General features: G+C 44.3%; 1 protein-coding gene across 1 annotated transcript; it reads right to left on the bottom strand.

Annotated features, from left to right (window-relative positions):
- Positions 1-7,710: 7,710 nt before the first annotated feature.
- On the bottom strand, positions 7,711-18,089 carry LOC115408970 (upstream-binding protein 1-like). The gene is given in 19 exon segments (XM_030119912.1): positions 7,711-7,989; positions 8,088-8,139; positions 8,675-8,817; positions 8,901-9,019; positions 9,128-9,218; positions 9,300-9,393; positions 10,275-10,329; positions 10,427-10,533; positions 10,712-10,819; positions 11,315-11,425; positions 11,501-11,653; positions 11,777-11,883; positions 11,980-12,027; positions 12,030-12,084; positions 12,204-12,235; positions 12,238-12,279; positions 14,566-14,612; positions 14,614-14,715; positions 17,384-18,089. Coding segments are annotated over 19 exon segments (1,620 nt in total). The 5' UTR covers positions 17,500-18,089; the 3' UTR covers positions 7,711-7,951.
- Between the last annotated feature and the right edge of the window lie 3,767 nt (positions 18,090-21,856).

The raw sequence follows: 21,856 nt of genomic DNA, 5'->3' as shown, positions 1-21,856 counted from the left end.
GGGACGTCGATGACGTCAAGGCGGAAGGGGAGCCGCACTGCGCATGCTCAGAAATGTCTCAGACTTTCCATTAAATCTGATGCCTTATTCTGTTAAGGTGTTTCAAATATATTTCGAAATTGACCTATATATTACGAAGTTGACTCAGCAATTTGACGTTGGTGGGAGAGACAGAATTAATCTTACGTTTCAATATAAGTGGTTCGTTTATTAAAACATCTTTACATTTATATTCTTTCATGCTATCTTTGTGTTTGCAAAACATCTCAAAATGCCTGATTTTTGTGCTGCCTACGGCTGCTCCAATGAGCGTAGCCTCCAGACCAGAACCTGTGGAATCACCTTTCACAGGTGAGACATGACAATATAATGACTTTCTTTTTATTAGGACACTGTTTATGTACAGTTATGTAAAGTTATGCTGCACAGGAACACCATGGCTGTGTGATAATATTGCAAGATTGGTTTTGACCCTAACTTTTTAGAAATTTACTATCTACTTACATCTTGTTTAATTAGATTTTCTCTTGCTGAAATTCACAATTTTTGCATTGGCTGAATATGTACACAAATGACCCCAACATAATGTATTTTTGTCCTTGTCCTTAATGTTAAAGGAGAAAAGGTAGAACGTATTGACAATAGGTTTTATGTATGAGTACTTTTCCTTCCATTTTTAAGGTTTCCTAAAAGCGGAGAGCGCAGAAGACAATGGGAACTTGCACTTAAAGGGATGATTTCGTGGTTAACGATCGGTCCCTGGTCTGCAGCGACCACTTTCACAAAGAGCACTTTGACAGGACCGGGCAGACTGTCAGGCTGGTGCTGTGCCCAAAATCTTTAATTTCCCTGCTCATCTTCAAAGGGTATGTTTATCACTGGCCCACAAGAATTTGAGGTGGATATTTAAATGTCTGATTTAATGTCACATTTCCTGTAAGTTAAGGGAAACATAAAATGTTGTATTTTACACAACATTTCAATATTTAACTGTTTCTTTTAGCCTACAGCAACAAGAAGCACAGCTGCTTCAAGGCGAGCAGAAGAAAACCTGCCGGAATCTCAGCAGGATGAACCTCCGCCTGATGTTGTCAGTATTTAAAGGCATGTGGAATGTCATTAACAAATGAGAGCATCATATGGCCTGTCATTACACCGTTCAACACAATGGTGCCCAGGAACGGCTATGATGGTGTTACTAGAAGAGCCCAGTATCATGTGAGGTGGTATTCTGTGTAAAGGGAGGGAGAACCACTGGTTCTGTCACATGCTCTATGCCACACATGCACTGTGATGAATAAACATGTACAAACTATGCCAAAGGGGAACCTTTGCAGACAGAACAGACATTTTTTTATCAGAAGACATAAAACATATTTTTGCCTTATACACAAGCCCATGACTATTATTATTAATTTTTTTTTAATTATATTGTTATTATTGTGTTTATATGTTATTCAAAATCAAAAGGCAGCCACTGAAGAGATGCAAACGACCCGGAAAAGGGAATCCTGTGACCACCTGTATGTGTTGCCTTCGTGGCCCAAGGCTCTAAAAGCCAAACTTGATGCAGCATCAAAATTGGTACGCAAATTGCAGCGGGAGAAGAGTAATGCCATGGCGAGGGAACGGAGGGCGGAGAAAAACATGCATGCTCTTCTGGAGGAACTGAAAGACAAAAACCTAATAAATGAAGAACTGAAAGACAAACTTGAATGTTACTCAGGTAAAATAAACAATTACATTAAATTTTTTGTGTGTGTTATTAGATTTCCTGGTTACCACTCTAAGGAGACGTACTCAATCACGTTTGTTAATTGCATTTCAGATCTTCCGGTTCATCTCCTCTCGAAGCAGGGTGTGGAATACACGAAAGCCCAGAGAGATTTTGCACTTACCCTGCATCTGCATGGCCCTAAGGCTCATGACTACCTGAGAGAAACTAAAGATTCACCTCCCACACCTAGTTCATTGCAAAGGTATTCTTCATCTCTAAGTTGAACTGCATTAACAACTAAAGCTACAGACTGCAGTATATTCAATGATTAAAATTACTGGTTGAACCGTTGATACATTTTGGTGTTGCAGTAGTTGTTGGTATTTCCACTGTTCAAAGTGGGTTATTGGGTTATTTCTTGGGTTAGCGGTTCATCTGGTGAGTGACTAAATGGTCTATGTCTTTTAATTGTATCAAGGTGGCTGAGCTCTCTGGATGCACAACCTGGACTAAACCAAATGATGCTTGACATGCTTGGAAGACGGCGCCAGGAAAATGCAGCCAAGAAGTATGGCTGTGTCACTCTGATGCTTGATGCCATGGCCATCAAAAAGCATATTCAGTATGATCCACAGACACAAACCATGCGTGGATTCGTGGACATGGGGATCACTTGAATAAACTGACATTGCTTCTGAGGCTCTTGTCTTCATGGTTGTTGGGCTCCAAGGTTATTTTAAAGCTCCAGTTGGGTATTATTTGACCAAGAGCCTAACACCAGAAACACAGAGAGTCTTGGTAGTGCACGCTTTGGAAGAACTTCAACAGCGCCAGATAAGGGTGGTGTGCATTACAAAGGATGGCCATGCATCCAACATTAGCATGCGCACGCAGCTGGGATGTGACCTGAAAGCAACACCATGTGAGCCGTTGAAGACTCATTTCCCACATCCAAGAACCCGTGACAAGGTTTTGTTATGTTGGAATGTGACAGCGCAGGATGACATGGAGTTCCTAGCAGCCGGAGCAATGTCATCTACTGCTCAGACGTACAGCATAGATACATCTACCAACCTGTCGGCTGCAGACATGTCTTCTGCAGAAGGAGAAGATCTCACATCCCCATTCGCTGACATTCCTGCCCTTGTACATGACCACAGCTGCCTTCCCAAGCACTTCGATGGTCTTGTGGACAACATTCTTGTGTACATTTCAGGTAGAGGTCGATTGATGGTAGATTTAGTCTATAGCTGATTATTTTTCCAAGGCTTTTTAATTATAAGCTATAACATGAATCTGTTTTTCGCTGATTTCAGGATTTGTAGTGCGACGCACTCTTGAGAAGCTGTCCTGTGATGTCTGCCGGGCCAGTCTTGTGATGGATGCTGAATCTGCCCGTAAGGACCAGAGCTACCACCTGCTGACTCTGAAGAACAATGGAGGTCTGGTCATTCCATCTCAAGGGACGGTTAAGGTCATCAGGGCAGCAGAGTGGGTCGTTCGCCAGGCAGCAGCAGACTGTAAACGATCACATCCCATCAAACTGTTGGAGGTCCTCTACATGGTGCGGGAGAGGATCGGTTCAGAAGACGTGTTTTGCTGGGGGAGCACATCAATGACACGCAATACGGCATCAACAGTCACCACCATACACTGTTGAGCTTTGGTGTCTCCATGTTTTTCAAACTGAGGCTGCACCACAATCGCCAAAATGACATGCTTCGCCTGCAGCGTAACAATGAGAGGCAGAAGCTCAACAAAACCGTTCTTTTCAAAGGACATTAGTGTGATTCCAAAGTCAGTGTGTACATATGTATATTAGGGTGACCCAGCGTCTTCTTTTGCATTTTATAAATTCGCAAAAATGTCCGGTATTCAATTTTTCATAGCACAATTACTGTTTTCCCCTCTACTCTGTTTTGTGTTTGTTAGTATTTTGATGAGACTCTTCTATTATTTATCTATATTACAATTACTAAGAGATGTATTGGTGAAGCTGGATTTCATAACAGAGGAGTTCATATTTAGAACACTTTCTACTTATTTGAAAAGAATCCAAGAGGGCTGTTGTTAGAAGTTTACAGATTTCATTGTATTTTATTACAGAAGTTTTCCTTTGCATCATTCAAGCATAATAAAGCATGTTCATCAACTTCCAAGAAACCTATCTGAATTTGTGTGTCGAGGCCCTGCCGATTGTCCTTTTTTTTGCAAATCAAAATATGGTCACCCAAGGGTATAATAATAATAATATAATATATAAGTTTTTTAATTTGTCATTATGTATTTTTTATTTATTGTTGTTTCTCTGTTTCACATATTGCTTTTATGATTTATTTTATAAATACTTATATATTTTGGTCTATTATTTACATATTAAATATTGATAATAGAATTTTGGTGTCTGTGTGTGTGCAGTGATGTGACCAGTCCACTTAATGTATTTATATTAAAGTCCGTGGTTATAACTATTTGTAAACATGCAGTGTAATATCTACATGTCTGACGTTTATAACAAACCGAGTCGTTTGAAAACTGAGCAATCAGTAGTTATTTCAAAGTTGATGCTCCATTGACATTAATGTGATGAGCGAGCGAGAGGCCCTGTACCAAGATGGCCGCCATGTGACGACGTCATCCCCATTGGGTTACAGCGCGCATGAGCCATCTAGTGTTTGTGTATATATATATATATATATATATATATATATATATATATATATATATATATATATATATATATATAATATATATATATATATATATATGGTGGCGACACAAACGACAGCGGGAGACCCACTTCCTGGTTTCTAACGAGGGTCGTCTATGACGTCATGGCGGAAGGGGAGCCGCACTGCGCATGCTCAGAAATGTCTCAGACTTTCCATTAAATCTGATGTCTTATTCTGTTAAGGTGTTTGAAATATATTTCGAATTGCATTTTTTGGGATTGTTCCTAAAACATTTACTGTTTGTCGTCGATCGCTTTGTTTTTATGCAAGCATGCAATTGTATTCATATCCAATTACTATTTACAGCATGTAATCAACGCTAATATTTTGAAGATAAGCCACTACTGAGTACACCCACAATCCCAATTAGTATTTAAATCTTCATTCTGATTTTTTTAAGTTTCTCACAAGTTTCTGTTAACAGAGAGAGAAAAAAATCCAGCTCTATACCTGCATTTGTTCACAATAGTAAATTATGGATGAATAGATTCCAGTCAGCAAAAACTGTACAGAACAAACACTGAGGTAATTTGTTCTTTCAGATAATGGTGATAATGATTCACTTAATAAAAATATATGTTGTGTAGCCATGGAATGAACTTTTAATGTAAGGGATTACCAAGGAAAATTATGTAGTCTCACATTTTCTGTAATCTGGAGTACATCTTTTGGAATATCAAGCATTAACTGGACTTTGTTGTTCACTGATCATTTATTAACCATCCCATAATTCAGCAGAACAGCAGAGAAAGTTATGAAATCATTTATTCCCAGCACATGTGGTTGTGTACATCTCCAGCATATGATACTGTGCACATGAGAAGCATCATCAACATCGGGCTGTACATCAACAGTGGTCACCTTTCCTGCACTAGCACTCTCTCACACACGATCTCACACACACACACACACTCACACACACACAGACGGACGGTCAGGCCTTCAGCGGACCAAAGCCTCTCACCACAGTCAGTCTGACTCGGGATCACATCTGCTCTACTCTCAATTTCTGGGTCGACATGTTACTGTGTGGCGGTGCTGTTTCCTTCGAAAACCACGAGCGCTGTCGTGCTGCTCCGAGGTTCAGCGGAACAACAACACTCTTTCTTCAGTCTTGACATGTTTCCATCTTTTTTTTTGTTCTTCTCATTAAGCGGACAGGAGGGTGAGGCTGTAGGACTACTGACTACACATCAAGCTTGGATTTTTGTGAGATTCTGTGCAGGCTTGGTCTCTAATGTCTGGAAAAAAGGAGGAGGGGGGGGGGGGGGGGGGGGGAGTTACACACTGACAAAAAAAAAAAAACATCCGTTCCACCTGTCGCCATTGTCCACATGCTCTTTACTAAATATCAAGCTAAACAACAATTTCATCATACCAACAGGAAAATGTTTTGACAAATGACATGAAGTTTTCTTTCCGAGGATAAAAATAAGGATACACATGCACACGCGCGTACACTCATACACACACTGACACGCCGAAGTGAAACTGTGGACACTTCAGAAGATGTCAGACTCTGTGTACCAAAATTAATAAGTCAGCTGACTCAGAGGAGCTGTGAGGTCTGCCGTCACTTTTCAGAGATGCACTTCAAACTCCCGACCTGCACCTCCTGTGTAAAGCTACATTTAAAAAAAACAACACAGGAGTCTGGACGTGGATGAACTCAGAGAGATGCTTGTGATGGGTTTTTAAACCAGCCTGCAGCAAACTGGCCTGGAGAGCAGATCCTGGAATGGAGCACTGAGAGTAAAGCTACTAGATTTGATTGTTTTAGAAAACTAATGTTTTTAAAGGGTCCTAATGAACAAGACGCGCAGAGAAACGGAGGCCTCTCCTGTAGAGACGCCTCTCGGTCTGCAAACAGTTTGGTCCACTTCATGATGTTACAGTGCTGTGCAAAAGGTTTAGGCTGATGTGGAGAGGGAGACGGCGCAAAAGCGCATTGAAGAAAAAATAAGACATGTCACACCAGTTTTTTTTTTTAATCAATAATAGCAAAAAAATTAAAAAGAGTAAACCAGTGTTCTCGTCATTTCAGTTCAAAGCTGATCATTTGTCAGCACACATTTTTAAAAACATCTCTGATAACTAAGAACAAATTCACCGTGACTGTAACCTGGTTCGAATCCTGTAAACACAGACTTGATTATGTGAGATCAGAGCTCTGAGGACACTGGTGTGGGGGTGTGGGGGTTAGCAGTCTCAGGGTTGCACCCTACTGTGTGGTGTTTGCGTGTTCTTCCCATGTGTGCATGTGTTTCTCCTCGGTCAAAAAAAAAAAGTGGACTAATCAAAAAAACCTAAAACCTTTGCACAACCCTGTATATGTTTGCATTTTTGGGGGGACGGGGGATCGGTTTTCTCACTCCTCATTTCAGATTCTTGAGAGGTTTAATTCTTTTTGCTCATTTATAACCAATAAGTACAGCCTTTCTTTAACCCAGTGTTTAAAAGTCGACACGCCAAGTGGAGGCAACGACGTTCGTGCTCTATGTGAATATGTGAGGTTGAATTAATATAAAAAAAAAAAAAAAAAAAAAAAAGAGAGAGAAGCCAATATGGCACGAGAAACATGTGAATTCAATGAGTAACAGGTGACAGAAAGGGCTGATTCATAAATAAAGCTAATAATAAAAAACAATGAAAGCGCCGGCCGGACGAGGCGTAGGTGAGGAGAGCTGAGCGTAACGATGCGCCCATCCACGCAGAGATATGGCTGCATGTCAAAAATCACGGAGGATGCCTCGAAATGACCAGACATTAAAAAAAAAAAAAAAAAAAAAAAGGTAATCAGTCCATCTATAAAAATCCAAGAAATAACGTGCTGTCAACATCCACATGACGGCAACGCCACAAGATTCAGCCTGGGTATTTCGGGGGCTTACCGAGCTCAGCTGACGGATACGTGGTTTGTTAAGACGCCCCCCCCCCCCCATCAAGAATGTTAAACAAGCAGAGTACGGTGGGATTCTCCTCCAAGCGGGTTAGTATGAGATCGCATGCTGTTCAGCAGTACAGGTTATCAAATACTGGCCTAGTGCTGGTTGTGCACGTTGTGTGGGAAGGGCAACGAGCAATAAAGAAAATGGTTTCTTCTCCTGCTGGCCAGAACGCCCCCCCCCACCCACCCCTCCCTCCTGGAGCCTGCACCCTCCCTCCTCCACCCACAAACAATAGAAAAGACAAATAATAAAATCAAAATACATAGAACATTGTTAACTTTCTGCCCAAATCCCAAATCCTCCCCAGTCTCTTCTTTTAAACTCATCTCCTCCGGTAATAATGTTTTCAATATGAAACAGTGGACACACCCATGTCAGATTCTAACATTTACACGGCTTTAGCGAAGTCTCTCGGCTTTCCGTACGACGATCGTTTGAAGAGAGACGGGGAGGAGAGTAGAAGACGACAACAGAGGCAGGCGGAGGGGGACAGAGGGAGGCTCCTGCTCCAGAGACAGAGGGCGGAGTATCAGCGACGCCGTCTGTCCTCCTCACTACTTCAGGATTAGATGGAGTCCTTCGCCCAACTCATCTGGAAGGGAGGAAACACGCGCGAGAAGCTCGTCAGTGAACATCGACTCCAGGCTGCTGCGCTGTGAGGGACGGTCGCATCTTCATAAATCAACTGACCTTTGACGGTGCTGATCAAAAAACAGCTCTCGTCAGGCAAGTTGTAAACCATCTGAAAAACAAGCAGCAGAGCACAGATTGTAAGAGGAGTGAGTGCGCATCAAATATCGCCTGCTGGCACCGTTCAGAGCCTCGCTCCACATCTTAAATGTCTCCATGCTCCAACATGTTGGACTCCACAGAGTGGCTCCTCACTGCACCCGTCTGATTTACATCAGGTGTTGTGGAGCAGAGAGACATCAAGAAAACACTGTGGTTCCCTCTCTCTCTCTCCCATTGTGTGTACAGGAAATGGTAATAACATGCAAACATGAGACGGCGTGTTATTCCTGCTCAGATCAAACACAAACTAGTGTGGAGGATGACCCGCGGTGGACATTCATCTGAAATTATCTGCACCGCCAGACGTTATGCTCGACTTCAAACGCCTGGCTATCTTTAGTGATGTTTGTTTAGGTGAGCGTGGCTCCAGTGTTACGGTGTGCGGGTGTGGTGTGTGGGTGTGTGTGTGTGTGTGTGTGTGTGTGTGTGTGTTGTGTGTGTGTGTGTGTGTGTGTGTGTGGTGTGTGTGTGTCAGAGTGCCGTACCTGGTCGCTTAGCAGGATGTGTATACCTGTGGGACCCTGTCTGTACACCTGGTTGATTTTTCCCAGTGGAAGGCTGCACACGCACGCCATCTTGCGGATGAGCTCTGCGGCTGTGAGCTCCTCTAGATACAGAGCGTGGTACACTGCAGAGACAGGCACGCCGGCGTCACACTCCACACGGTGCGTTAGCACACACACAGCCACGGGCGGGAGCAGGCGGCTTTACCATGTAAACTAGAAGAGAGGCTGTGTTCTCCGTTTTCGTTGGCGCCTTGTCTCTCCAGCAGGGGGCTCTCCTGAGGAGACTCCTGACAGACGTACACAGTCAACCTGGGACGCACAGACCTGCACACACACACACACATCCAGGTTAGCCAGAAAGCCTTCGCCGCTGGTGGTCATTATCAAAATAAGGGGAAATTGTGTGGATACTCAAAGTGAGGTATGACACACCTGGATTTGAGTGCATTAAAGAGTCTGATCCCATCTGCTGGACCACAAATCTGGACCAGGTCGTCCCGGGTTAGCTTCAACAAATCAGAACCTTGGCAAAAGAACACAGACGGCTCGTCAGTCATGAGGCCGGTGTGTTTGACAGAGCGAGAGGCGGCGAGCGTGAGCGTACCTGAGAAGTGAGAGAAGAGCCTCGTGTAGGAGCTGAATCGGTTTTTCAGCAGCCACTTCTGTGTGTCCTGGATGGATGCAGTGGGGCTCAACTGCTGCGAGACGCCACAGGAACACAGAGGACGTCAACTCATCACATATTAATAATGCAACACTGCAAAATCCACACACGCCGTCTCACTACACTATTGATCCACTGATATCTGGTGTTTCGGGCCGTCAGGGAGCAGGGTCAGCCCACTCCAGCATCGAGCAGAGATTTTACTGGATAAGAGGAACGACAGCGACTCCAGTCGCAGGAAAAGCTGACGTGGTTGAAACAAATCGTGACGCCCACGTCATCCTCAAATACTGAGATGTCAGAAACTAACAGCTCCGTTCCAGCGTGAAAATGGAAATGATGGCAAATTTCATTTCAAAACATTTCCTGACAAGGTCAGTTGACCAAAAAAAACAAAACAAACTTTGTAACTTGTTATTGGAATTTGAATATAATCTGAATGACTTTGCATTAAAGCAAAACGCAGAGAGGCAGCTAACAGACGGAGGAAGACCACTACCTGTAGAGCACTCAACCATTAAGCCGATACTTGAGCTGGACTGATCGCAAACTTCAAAATTCTGTCATTTTGCCTTTATGTTAAACATGGAAGAAAGTGTGATTCATGTCAATGACTCAATTAACTCCATAAAATTCTAAATGATAGACAGCTGTTCTAATTTTACTCCACGAATTAAATATCAATACCTTACAACACAGATCAAACGGAACATGAAGCTCTTTCAAAAGGCAGAAGCGATAAAGATCTGCTGCAGTGGAGCATTTCAGACTGAACACAGCGGCTGTGAGCCCTTTTTATGTCCAATCCTCAGACTGGGTTATAAAACAGCCGGTTCAGAATAGTCTGACACGGCTTCTTGTGTCTGGACACGCGGCGCGTGACACTTAACACAAGAGCAGAAAGTCCAGACGAACCTCAGAGTTGCCATGGCTGCCAGGGTCTGCCTGGTGATTGGGAGAGGACGAGTCACTGGGGGGGAAAAGAAAAGAGGAAGGGTTAAGAACGCTAACATCGACACACGTCTCACTTAAAGAGCACACACACACACACACACACACACAGGTACCTGTCCAGCACTGAGGAAGTTGTGTAGGTGGACAGCGGTGTGGAGGTGAAGGAGGGAGTAGCTGCCTGGTTGGTGCTGGCGTAGGCGTTGTCTGGCCACGGGGAGCACTGAGGAAAGTCACACACATCTCAGTACCCGGCGGCACTCACGGAGCAGCCGCAGGGTCGCAGGAAAAAGAGCTGAAAGGTTACAGAGGAGCTCAGCGCAGGCCGAGAATTTATCTTTACAGCATGTCCACGCCAGTTAAATCGCAAAAAGAACAAAGTGATGAAACGGAGAGCTCACACTGCCTCTCTTGGCCAAGGAGTCGCCACAGTCAGCGGGGAGTGTCCGCTTGCTGGACTTCTTCAGCTCGTGGTCACCGGCATCTTCGATGATGGGCTCGAGCCTCGTCTGCTTATGTACAACACAACCACAGCGGCAGGTCAGCCCGACAAACAACAAGCCAACAGACGACCCACAGCTCAGGAGAAAGACCGTTCTCAAGCTTGTATCTGGTTTCTGTATGATCAGGGCTTGTGTGGAGTTTAAATGTTTTCAGTCGCTTTTTTTTTTACATTTTGCTCAATCATTAAAACCTTCAACCATCTCTGATACTTCTGATCTTTTCTCATATCACAGTAGATTATTTAACAAATCTTCAATAATAAATGAAAATTAACCAATTCAGTGTATCCATGATCTATATCTGGATTTATTAAGGATTTCAAAGCCTGTTCTTGTCTCAATAGACACACAAGACATTATGCTTCCAGCTAAATTCTAATAGTATTTTTCTGTAATTCAAAACAAAGCTGGTTCCTTGCAGCTCGCTGTGACGAGTGTTTTAACACATTTGAGCATGAAAAACCCAGATGCATGCTGGTGCTTCAGCTGCAGCAGACTGACCTCTGACAAAATAGTGGTATCATACGAAGGTTGGTACTTTTCCTTCTCTTGAGCTGTGCGTTTCTCCATCTTCTCCCTGTCCGTCTTCTGCTTGCGGTCGGCCCCTTTTGGCTAAAACAAGAACCGCCGTTTAAAAAAAAAGTGACTTCAGGAGAAGGATTTCAGCAATCGGTCTTGATTCTGCACCTTGAAGACTTTGATTTGGCAGGAGGCGGAGTGGAGGTGCTCTGTGTACTCGCCGCCGTCTCCCAGGGCGAAGGTGTCGATCTGGATCCTGAAGGGGACGCCCTTCTCCCCGCCGTGCTTTCTGGGAGTGAACTCCGTGCTGATGCAATGCACCTGCAGGCAGGAGGGGGAAAAAAAGGAGCTCAAAGAATGTGTCTGATGTGGTAATTCACTGACACACCCAACAGATGGCAGAGGTGCGTGTGCGTGTGTGTGGTGTGTGTGTGTGTGTCTTACCTGCACAAACACAGACGTTCTTTTATTCAGGTCCCACAGAAACTCCGCTGCGTTGAGCTGGGAGGGATGAGTCTTGGGCTCCACGATGCCCACAGACATTGGGATATCTGCCACACACAAACACATTCAGCTCAACATGACACACGCGTGCACACACACACAAATACACAGTTCCAGTAAACATATCCAGCTGGCATCTTTACCGATGTCAAGGAGACGGTCACCCGGACGATTCCACTTCCAGCCCTCAGCTGCTGGTGCTCCGTGTACTGCAGCCGGCGGTCGTGAAACACGACTCGCACGATGCTCTACGTAACACACACACACACACACACACACACAAACACACACGATGTACATGTTAGAGACAGGCAGCGGGAAGAGCAAGAGATGAGGACCTGTTCTCCGGCTGCGACGATCCGCTCACCTTCACCATCTTGTTGTTGAGTTCTGGTAATTCCCGGGCTTCCTGTTGTCCAACATACGCACCTCATAAGACTGGCCTGAACGACACACGCAGAGAAAGAAAGAAATGAGGCAAACATTATAAAGATGACTCCAAATTTCTTCTTCTGCTAAACGCAGTTGAAGGCATCGGGAAGTTCACGGAATATATCGTTCCTGAATACACTGTAAAGTCTTTTTATCCCCCTGAGTTTCATACCGGGGTCGTTTTAACTTGCTCTCTCCAACTTGTTCTTGTTTTGAGTCATATTCTTTGGATTTAGTGAGTTCATAAAGGTTTCAGTCCACATAAGAAAAAGGATAAATAACACATGGTCAATACTCTAACTTCTTCATTAAAGCAGATTCACCCTTTTTTCACCCTACATGAAATATTAATCTCTTAATCACGGGGATGGATATCGTTAAGAATTTATCAGTATCGCTTAATGATCATGTACTTAAACGGTATTCTGATCAGTACTACTTCCTTTTTTTAAATTGTTATTTAAAAAAAGATCAATCCAGCCATCTGTTGAGCAAATCTCCGTTATTAACACTACTGTGGCGACGATTATACTGAACAGCAACAACTACTTATGAGACAAAACCATTTGCAGCAAGGAGAGAAACTGAATTTTATTTTGACAGAGTACATTTACATTTTTGCTCATGCACGATGAGCTGTACTTTGAAAAATGCTTCATTCCACCAGCACTTTAGCCTGTCAGTTTTTTGTTTTTTTGTTCTTCCATGCAGTGTTAAGCCCTTAAGACATTTTTATACACCACCCTGTCCATCTGTGGAAAAATTTGTTTAAAACCGGTCTGTGGTACAAAAAAAAGTGATCACTGTACTAAAGAACCGCTACCGTCAGAGCTTATCAACCCTACGGCATTTAAACATTCTGCCCGGGGGCTCGGTACCCCTCCCTGCTTAATCTTCACAAAAGTACTAATATTTAGTCATCAAGATCAAGTCAACCCTGACTTCTCAGAAGGTTAGAAGGCGCAAAGCTCTTGTTTTGAAGGCCACAAGCCTGCACGAGTCAGGACAGACACAAACTCCAGCGAGACTGAGGCCAAAAGGACACACCTGCCAAGGAGCTCCTTCTTTATGCTGTGAAACCTGCCACTTCAGCTCTGACGAAAGACTCAACAAATCTTTACCTTTCGACTCAAATCTATCAAACTTTGCAACATCAAATTGACGCTGCTGTTAGGGAGTAAAAATTAAACTTGCTGCTGCTTTCTGGGACACTTTTTGGAGACAGGAACTAAATATTGACCACGTCTCAGATTAACGATATGTAGAAACTAAAGTCAAAGTAATCTTTAAAGGGGCTGCACGGTGGCCGAGAGCCATGTTCTCTCCCACCATCCATCCATCCATCTGCATGTTCTTCCTGATGCAGCATGGGGGGTTTCTGCCCTGCCCCACCGCCTTTATTATTGCAACATATTAATCAAGAGACTCAAAAGAGAAACATCATGTCTGTGCAGATGCTCACCCTTGAGGGTCGGATACCACTAGTATCAATTTTTACTCAAACGTGGCGAAAGAGATAAAAAGAACGGATGCGGATGCTTAATATGTGCTGCACTACTTCCGTTTCTTCAGAAGACACACCTAAATATTCAATACGTGTCACTTGATATCATAATACAGCAGAACTGAAGTCCGCAGTGTGGTTGAGAACAACACTCACCACTCACACACATCTGAAGTGAAATCTGAGTGCAGAAAGCATGATTTAGATCCAAAGTGACTGAACGGTAGAAAGACAGTTTGGGGAAAAAAATTTTTGGAGTGAGTTTCTAAAAGGGGAGTGACCCTTGTGAGAATTAGTTTGTGGGGAAAAAAAAAAAATCAGAGTCGATCAGGAGGTTTAAATTCCATTTTGCAATTTGTATCTTGTAAATCTTGCAATTAATAAAATGTCCAATAAGTTAAAGATGATCAAGACTGACATTTTATCTACGCCTAATATTCTACCATCTTGTTTGGGGGGGGGGGCGTCTCTGGAGCATCTATTTCATGGTAAACCTTTCTCGAGCCATTAAGCAGTAAATCTTGATGCACACCATAAAGAGCGCGCTGCAAACTGCTGGTGTTTCTCTCTGTGTGGAGGCCAGTAACATCAGCAGTGGTTTCATTTTACAGCAATCATGCTAATGTGCATTGAATTAATGTGGTAATTATTTATTTATTGATGTTAAAGAGTAGAACACAAAGTCGTTATGAACAACTTTCACTGTGCAACTGGAAAAGTGAACTCCAGAACAAAAGTAAAGACTGCAGGCGAGCCAAGCCCCGCCCTGAATGTGCCGCGTGGTCCGTCTCACCTTGATTTAGGTATGTGAGTGTCTCGTCGTGCAGCTTGACAGCAGCGAGTGGCGGCGCACAGCACATACTGGAATGGGGGATTTTTGGTCTCGTTTTCCGGAGGAAGGCTGGAGTCCTCCTGCTTGAAGATGGGCAGAGCCAGCACATCACTGAGAGGGAGAGAGAGAGGGAGGCAGAGAGGACAGACAGTCAGTGAAAGTAATATGCACATGAGCAGGTAAACAAACCAGAAATATCAGGTACAGCTGACACCTGCTCAAATTACTGGAAGTAAAGCTTAACCACAGGATTTCCCTTGTCTTTGGAAGTGCATTTCAGAAAGCTATTCAGCATGTTGGATCCCTAATTTGACAACAAACAGCCATTCACGACACACATCGAACTGGTTTGCAGTTTCACCCGTTGATCCGCCCTTTCCTGAGGACAATACTTCACTGCTCCATGGTGTGCAATTATTAAATGGATCGGCCTATTTTAGAATAAGTGATGAAGGCCTTTCCATCGATCAAACGGCCCTCTTATGCATGCATGAGCCCGGAGCAGGATAAATGACCAGAAACACCCGGAGACAGTCTGAGCTGCTGACGTATACAATCTCTCACACTTGACAGCCACTCCAGACAACCGACCTGTCCTCAGCTCACCCTGATGAATGCCACGGAATGTGAGCAGGTGTAATTTCAGATCATGTGCAAAAAGACAACAAAGAACATGTCATTGAAAGGGAAGTCTTTGTTGGGAAGCGAGGAATCCAAGGCTCGGACTTGCCACAAAAGCAAAATAAAGTAAAAACGATGGCATTTTCTAGAAATAAGTGGGTCATCCTCACATCGCCACCTGTTTGCTCTGCAGAGTTGGGTCAAAGGCAGTGCCAGCCCTGGTGCTCCGGCCCCTGCAAGCCACGCCGCCCGCAAAAACCAGGAACTGCTTCCTGAAACCCGAGGAGCCCGTCCCACTGAAACATTCTGTTCCTACCAGCTGCTGGCTCCAAACATGCCCCACAATCCATCCCGACACCATGGATAGAATGATGTCTGATGCCACTGCACACACACACACACACACACACACACACGCTTCGCCGGCACTAATTCACCCGCACGCACACCGCCACTTGAGTTCTGGTAAACTTGCTCACACTGACGAGTGGCTAGAAGGCACGTCGCATTCAGATAAACGCGCTCTCCGAGCAGATGGACCAGCAGGCCGCTGATAAGACGCATGCAGGTTCTTGCCTTACAAACATCACCACCTCCCAGTGACCTGTTGCAAAACCCAACGCACACATACTAAGAATTACAAATGGAACAGGGGACTATGTGCCAGCGAGTCTTTTTTGACTCAATAAAGAAAGACAAACATCGGGAACCTTCATGCATCCTCCACAAACGGTGTCGTGCTGACTAACCAGTGTTTCGTAAGACGTCACAGCACAGAATGCCAAAGAAAGAAAGAAAAGCCAACCGAGCATCCAGAAATGTATTATGAGCCCACATGTGGAACATTTCACACCCGCACTGTGGATGAACAACGTGTGACAGACATGTATTCCTCTTTTTATCAATTCTGCAGTTATAGAAAGTGTTTGTGTACAAGGTGGAGCCAGGAATCACTCCATGTGTTTGACAACAGTGGAAATGTCATGCTGGTATGTAAATCCTGAGTTTGTGTAACTATAATGCTTGGAGCATAAAAGGAATGACTAAAGCTGCTACAAACAGACAAAAATCTTATATACGTTCAATAATGTAAAACTTTCTAATGAAAAAGAAACATATTGAGCAGAACTGCTATACTAGTGAATTACCTGTCTCAAACAAATATTTATAGTTTGCTAAGCTTGAGCTATTTCTAGCTTAAAAATGTGATTTTCATTTTCATTAGCACTCCGATCATCAATTCAATATATTATGGTTATTGGTTGGAACAAAAACAAGAACTTGTGTTGGATTCAATTCAGGCTATGTGAATCACATGCTGTTTTCAAAAAATACTATTTTTACTGTCTGGTGTCAAACACAGGGGAAAGGCGATCAATAAATAAATAACATACTAATAATGACCATTGTGCATGGACTTCGAACATTGGCAGGTGTTGTATTCTGACAAAGAGGATGCAGTAAAAGTATTTAGTAGCTTTATTGGGTGCTCCAACCTTCTATTTATCTTCAGTGTGTATGACAATTGCTTTTTGAATCAAACATGAACTAAGCTGAACTGGAAACCTACTGACACATTTGCCAAATAAACAAATCACAATCAGAATTAAGTAAATGCTGAAAAGTAGAGTCAAGAGTTATTGAAAGAGAAATGAAGGGGAGAGCAGCACTGATGGGAATATTAAAGGGGTGCCCAATGAGCTATTGATACTGGTTCTCCATGTCAAAACACTGCAAAACATTGGCGTGAGACACAATGTTAAACCTTTTGTTTCCTCCTGGGGCTGCTTCTAAAACAAGGCCACAGATCTGCTCTCACAACCAAAACACAGCCCTTCCTGCCGACCTCCTCGGCGGTCTGGACAAAGTTTCAGGAGTCCACTGACAACAGGGTGAAGTCAGCGCGTGTCTGTCTCGAGCTTTTGTGTGGATGTGGAGACATTAATCTTTGTCTCTGATCGTGGCACCCTGCAGTGACTGCCCTTCTCCAAATCCCAAAACAAAGAGAAACCATGACACCAGGCACAAAGGGAACAACTCTCCCAGACAGGAGGGGCATGGGAGGACGGTGATATTAACACCTGGAGACGCTGTTTGTGTTATTTTCGACAAGGACCCCTTCCCATTGTGTTGGTGGCGACTCCCGTCCGCCTCTAACCTCATGCTGTAGGCTCCTGCTCCCAGCTCCTGTCCGATGCCGGACAGGCTGGCATCGAAGTCGTGCACCAGCCCCGACTCGATGGTGGCGTCGTCCATCTTTAGCACCCAGACCATGGACCCCAGCTCCTTGTCCTCGGGCTCTACTCGAAGGGCCGCCAGCTTGCTTCAGGTAACGAGCGGTCGGCCGGTGAGGAAGTGCAGCTTCTGAGTGACACCGTGAGAGCAAAGTTACGCTGCTAGCCGCTAGCCGCTCCTCGGCGAGCTGGGCAGGCGAACTGGTAGCTTTCTACAGACACTGGGTGCACCGCCATACCTCCACTCGAGGAGTTTGGTTTTTTTTTTCCACAGAAAGCGGTGAGAAGTTATGAGCCACTCAGCTAGCACTCAGTTAGTCGTGACTGAGGATGCGAGGTGGTCGTCAGCATGCTAATGGCTAACGGCTAGCGTTACAAAGCTAGCTAGCATAGATACAGCGGCCCCCGATGATACTCCAGGCGCGAGGCGTCCTCCGGCAGTCGAGGTAAGGTTTGCTCAGCGAAACGCAGCAAGCGGAGGCGATTAAATTGATTTAGTCCACGCGTCGCATCCCACGCAGCGTCCACACACAGCTGTTGCTACCTGGCGGAGAAGCTAACTAGCATCAACTTGAGTTTGAGTCCTAACTGCAGCTCTGCCGCGGCGCTCCCTGAACCAGCCCGAACGGAGCTTCTTCTCATCGCGGAGCTGCAATCACCGCCGAGGCTCCCGCTCTGCCGCGCGCAGTCCTCTAACCATCCAAAACGAAACGTTTGACACAGAACCAGGCATCAACATGGCTCCCTCAGCCTTCAGACTGTCGCCCTATGAAGCCTGCAGAGGGCTGCCACCGCCAGCCTCGGGAACGATGCCAGGGCGGCGATCGGCCAATGAGAGGCCGCCTCCTGTGCCCAGCGCGGAGGGATCAGCCAATCAGAGCCCTCCCAGCTTCCGTCATTGTGTCCAACTGTAGCAGCCCTCTGCCTCCCAGAGGGGGCCACGCGCGCCCCTAGCGGTACTTTGCATGTACTACAACTTTTAAAACCCTATGCAGAACACCTAAAAAAACTAAACATGAATTCAATAACTTCATTTCAAAATTTAAAATTCTGCAATGTCAAGAAAAATATAAAGTATTAAGTTATAGTTAAATTCACCATCACAGAGGGACAGATTGCAGTAAATTATAGTCGCCATTCAATCATCCATCCATCCATCTTACCCTTTATTCTGTTCAGGGTGGGGTGCTTTCTGTTTGGAGTTTGCATGTTTCCCCGTGTGTGCCTGTGCACAGTCCAAATGCATGCATCCAAGATTAATGGTCATTCTAAATTACCTGTAGGTGTGAACGTGTGAATTACCCTAAATTTCAGCACCCCGGTGACCCTGAGGTGAATAAAACAGTAGACAGGCGATGGATTTATGTCCACCACTTTTCAATAATCCTGAATTGAATTTTATTTGTATGAAAGATGTTAAATAAACCTGTATGTATGTGGTTTAAAGGACACTGCTGGTGTTTGCATTGACCCACGGTTTTATTTACTGATTGAACTCTGTTAGACCCAAAGAGGCCTCCTTGATAATGATGATAATGCTACATTTACAAAGTCATCACTGAACTGTGTCACCATATGCACAGAGGTCAAACGCATATGAAGATTTGTACTGAAGTACAACCAAAGTCACACTGATTAACTCTGGGGTGTCAAGCAAACTTTAGTTAAGGGGCCACAATGCACTGACATAAGGTAAAAGAGGCTTAACATAAAGAGGCTTCAATCCAGGCTGCCAAACTAATCAGCAAATTGTCAAAGTAAAGAAATAAAAACTGAATGAGGACCTTTCACTGCAGTTTTTGCCCTATGATATTAACATTGGCTTCTTGTTGAGATTGTATTCATTTTCAGTAGTAATTGTTTTTTTGTGAAAATAGACATTTTCATTGTATGTACTCTGCTCCAGAACAAAGAAAACCTTTGAAGATTAAATGTGAAGGTAATATTCTACTATTTTACCAGTCCAGTACACTCAATATGAAATTGCAGGCAATACGAAACACCTGTAATTAATAGAAAAACAGTCATGTTTTTGTTTTTAATCTCAATCACCATAGTGTAACCTGTATATATACTTTTGTCTGAAAAAGTGACATAAAGCAACAAACTCGTGGACTCAAAACATGCAGATCTACCTGAGTATTCATTCAAACTGTGGACATAATTGCTGTGATTTTAACTCTAGCACAGAACATTACATGATGTAAACTGTAAACAATGCTTACACTAATGAGTATTTGTAATTCATTACTTGGGGTTAGACACACACTCTCACACACAGTGAGGTGACGGGACGCCAGTAGCAAAACCACTGGCTGTTCATTAACCTGTCGTGTGCGTTAGTTCAAACACTGCAGCGGACCCTCCGAGTCCAGAGACCGAACTGAACAAACAGGCTCGTACCGTGAGAAGCTGCTGTCGTGTCTCTGTGCGGCAGGTCGGAAGTTTTCGGTGTAGGGCTGCCAGAACAACATCTCGTCTGACAGCAGCTGCAGGCTCTCGGTGGCCCTCACTCACTCACTCACTCACTGCTGCCTTCACGGCTCCGCTCGGTACCGATCCGGTCCGGGCTCATGCTGCGTTCATGTCCGCTCGGAGAAAAGAGTGCAGTCCGATCTGCTCCACCTGTTTCTTCTTCTTCTTCTTCTTGGACCCTGCGGTCAATAATTACCCCACAGTCGGACCCTGGACGTGGCAGGCAGTCAAGTCGCTGGATGGCAGTTTTTTTTTTTTGTTTCCCCTCGCAGCAGGGAGGGCATGCTATTTTGGCCTGAGGGGGAAGACCCGCCTCATGACTTCCCCAAAGCCCCCCACCCTCACCCCCCATGTGTGAGCACAAAATCTACAATAACATCTATTACTTGCAACATTTCGTTCCTCAGAAGAGCTGTGAATGCAATAAATAAACTCGGTGTATCCTCACCACAGGACTTTCTAAGGATCTGTGTGTCATTAATGGGGATGCAGGAGTTGTTTTGAGGCGTTTCACGGCAGACACTTCTACACTGCAGCGGGGCCGGGGTGGGTGGGGGTGTGTTACGGGTCAAACTGGTGCAGTGTCCGCAGCCCTCTTTAGCTGCTCCTAAATTTACAGCCCAGAGAACAGATGCATACATGAAATTCAGCACCTGTTTCTCAAATAGCTGTGTTGCATAAGACATAAATGTTGTCTTTTCCACCCCGGCTGGATGAGCCCACTTTAACAACAAGCGCACGGTACATGGCTCTTTACAGGAGACGGCAACACTTAGGAGCAATCGCTCTTTTGACTGCCAGCTCTGTTCAAAGTCCGGATCGTCAAAAAAAATTCAACGGTTAAAAGTGAACGTTTTCTTTGTGAGTTGATTGAGACGCTCTTGATTCATTCAAGTGAGGAAAGACAAACAGTTTTAGAATCACAAGCCTCAGTCTTTAGTGTTTAACTGTGTGGGCATAAAGGCGACCCACGCTCGCTCTCAGTCACTACCCTCCGTTGTTCAATCAACACTTCTTTCACTGCCTCTCACCGAGCAACTCCTTCCTCTGTGCTGTAAAAAACCGGAAAGAGGCCGGGCTTATTGATCTGTACAAGTTCTTTATTTCATCGTAAGCACAGCTTTGTAAATGCACAGAGAAAAACACAACAGTGTAAACTAGAATGTTACGAGGGAGAGGAAGGAAAGAAAGACAGCATGGACAGGAGAGAAAGGTGAGATGGGACTTTTTTTTCCAGAGCTGTAAAATAATACAATTTCTACAAATTTCACGGCAGCGAGAAAAAATCCTAAGAGTGAGAGAGGGGGGGAAAAAAGAGAAAAGACTACTGCAGGCGCAACAGAGAGAGGAAAATTAAAAAATAATGATGGGCACAGGTGCGCGTGTGCACCCCCCAGGGGAAATCTAAAAGAATTATTGGATATTCCATTTTAATGTCATATACAGATACATATCCATTATGTAATAATAGTCCCCGTCCCATCATATCATAGAGTAAGCTTTACGCTCCCGTCTCCCTCCACGACGTCGAAAAGCGGCCCAAACTTCCTGAATTCAACTTGTTGAAAAGTTTGGACAATGATTAGAGTCATTTAAAACCCAATAAAACGAATTGTTTTAAAATGAATTTCATGCAAAGAACACTACGCCTCTCTATAATTTTTAATCTGTCTATGTATTTGCAGAGAGCAGGCGAGACCACGTATTAGAGAGGAGGTTGTACCATTTTTTATTTTTTTTAAATGAGAGGATCGTGTGCTGATGTGTGAGGGAGAGAGAAACCTCCAGGTATTGGGGAAGGAGGAGGGGAATCACCGCAGTAAAACCTGATTTAATAAAAGAGCTATGACACCATGTAAATTTACATTCCTGTCGACCTGGCCCCGGCGGGGAAACAAACACGGCACTGTTTGACCATCTTC

Source organism: Salarias fasciatus, chromosome 22, assembly GCF_902148845.1.
Source record: "Salarias fasciatus chromosome 22, fSalaFa1.1, whole genome shotgun sequence".
NCBI lineage: Eukaryota > Metazoa > Chordata > Actinopteri > Blenniiformes > Blenniidae > Salarias > Salarias fasciatus.
The sequence above is the reverse complement of the archived record's forward strand: the minus strand, read 5'-3'. Positions and strand labels throughout refer to the sequence as shown.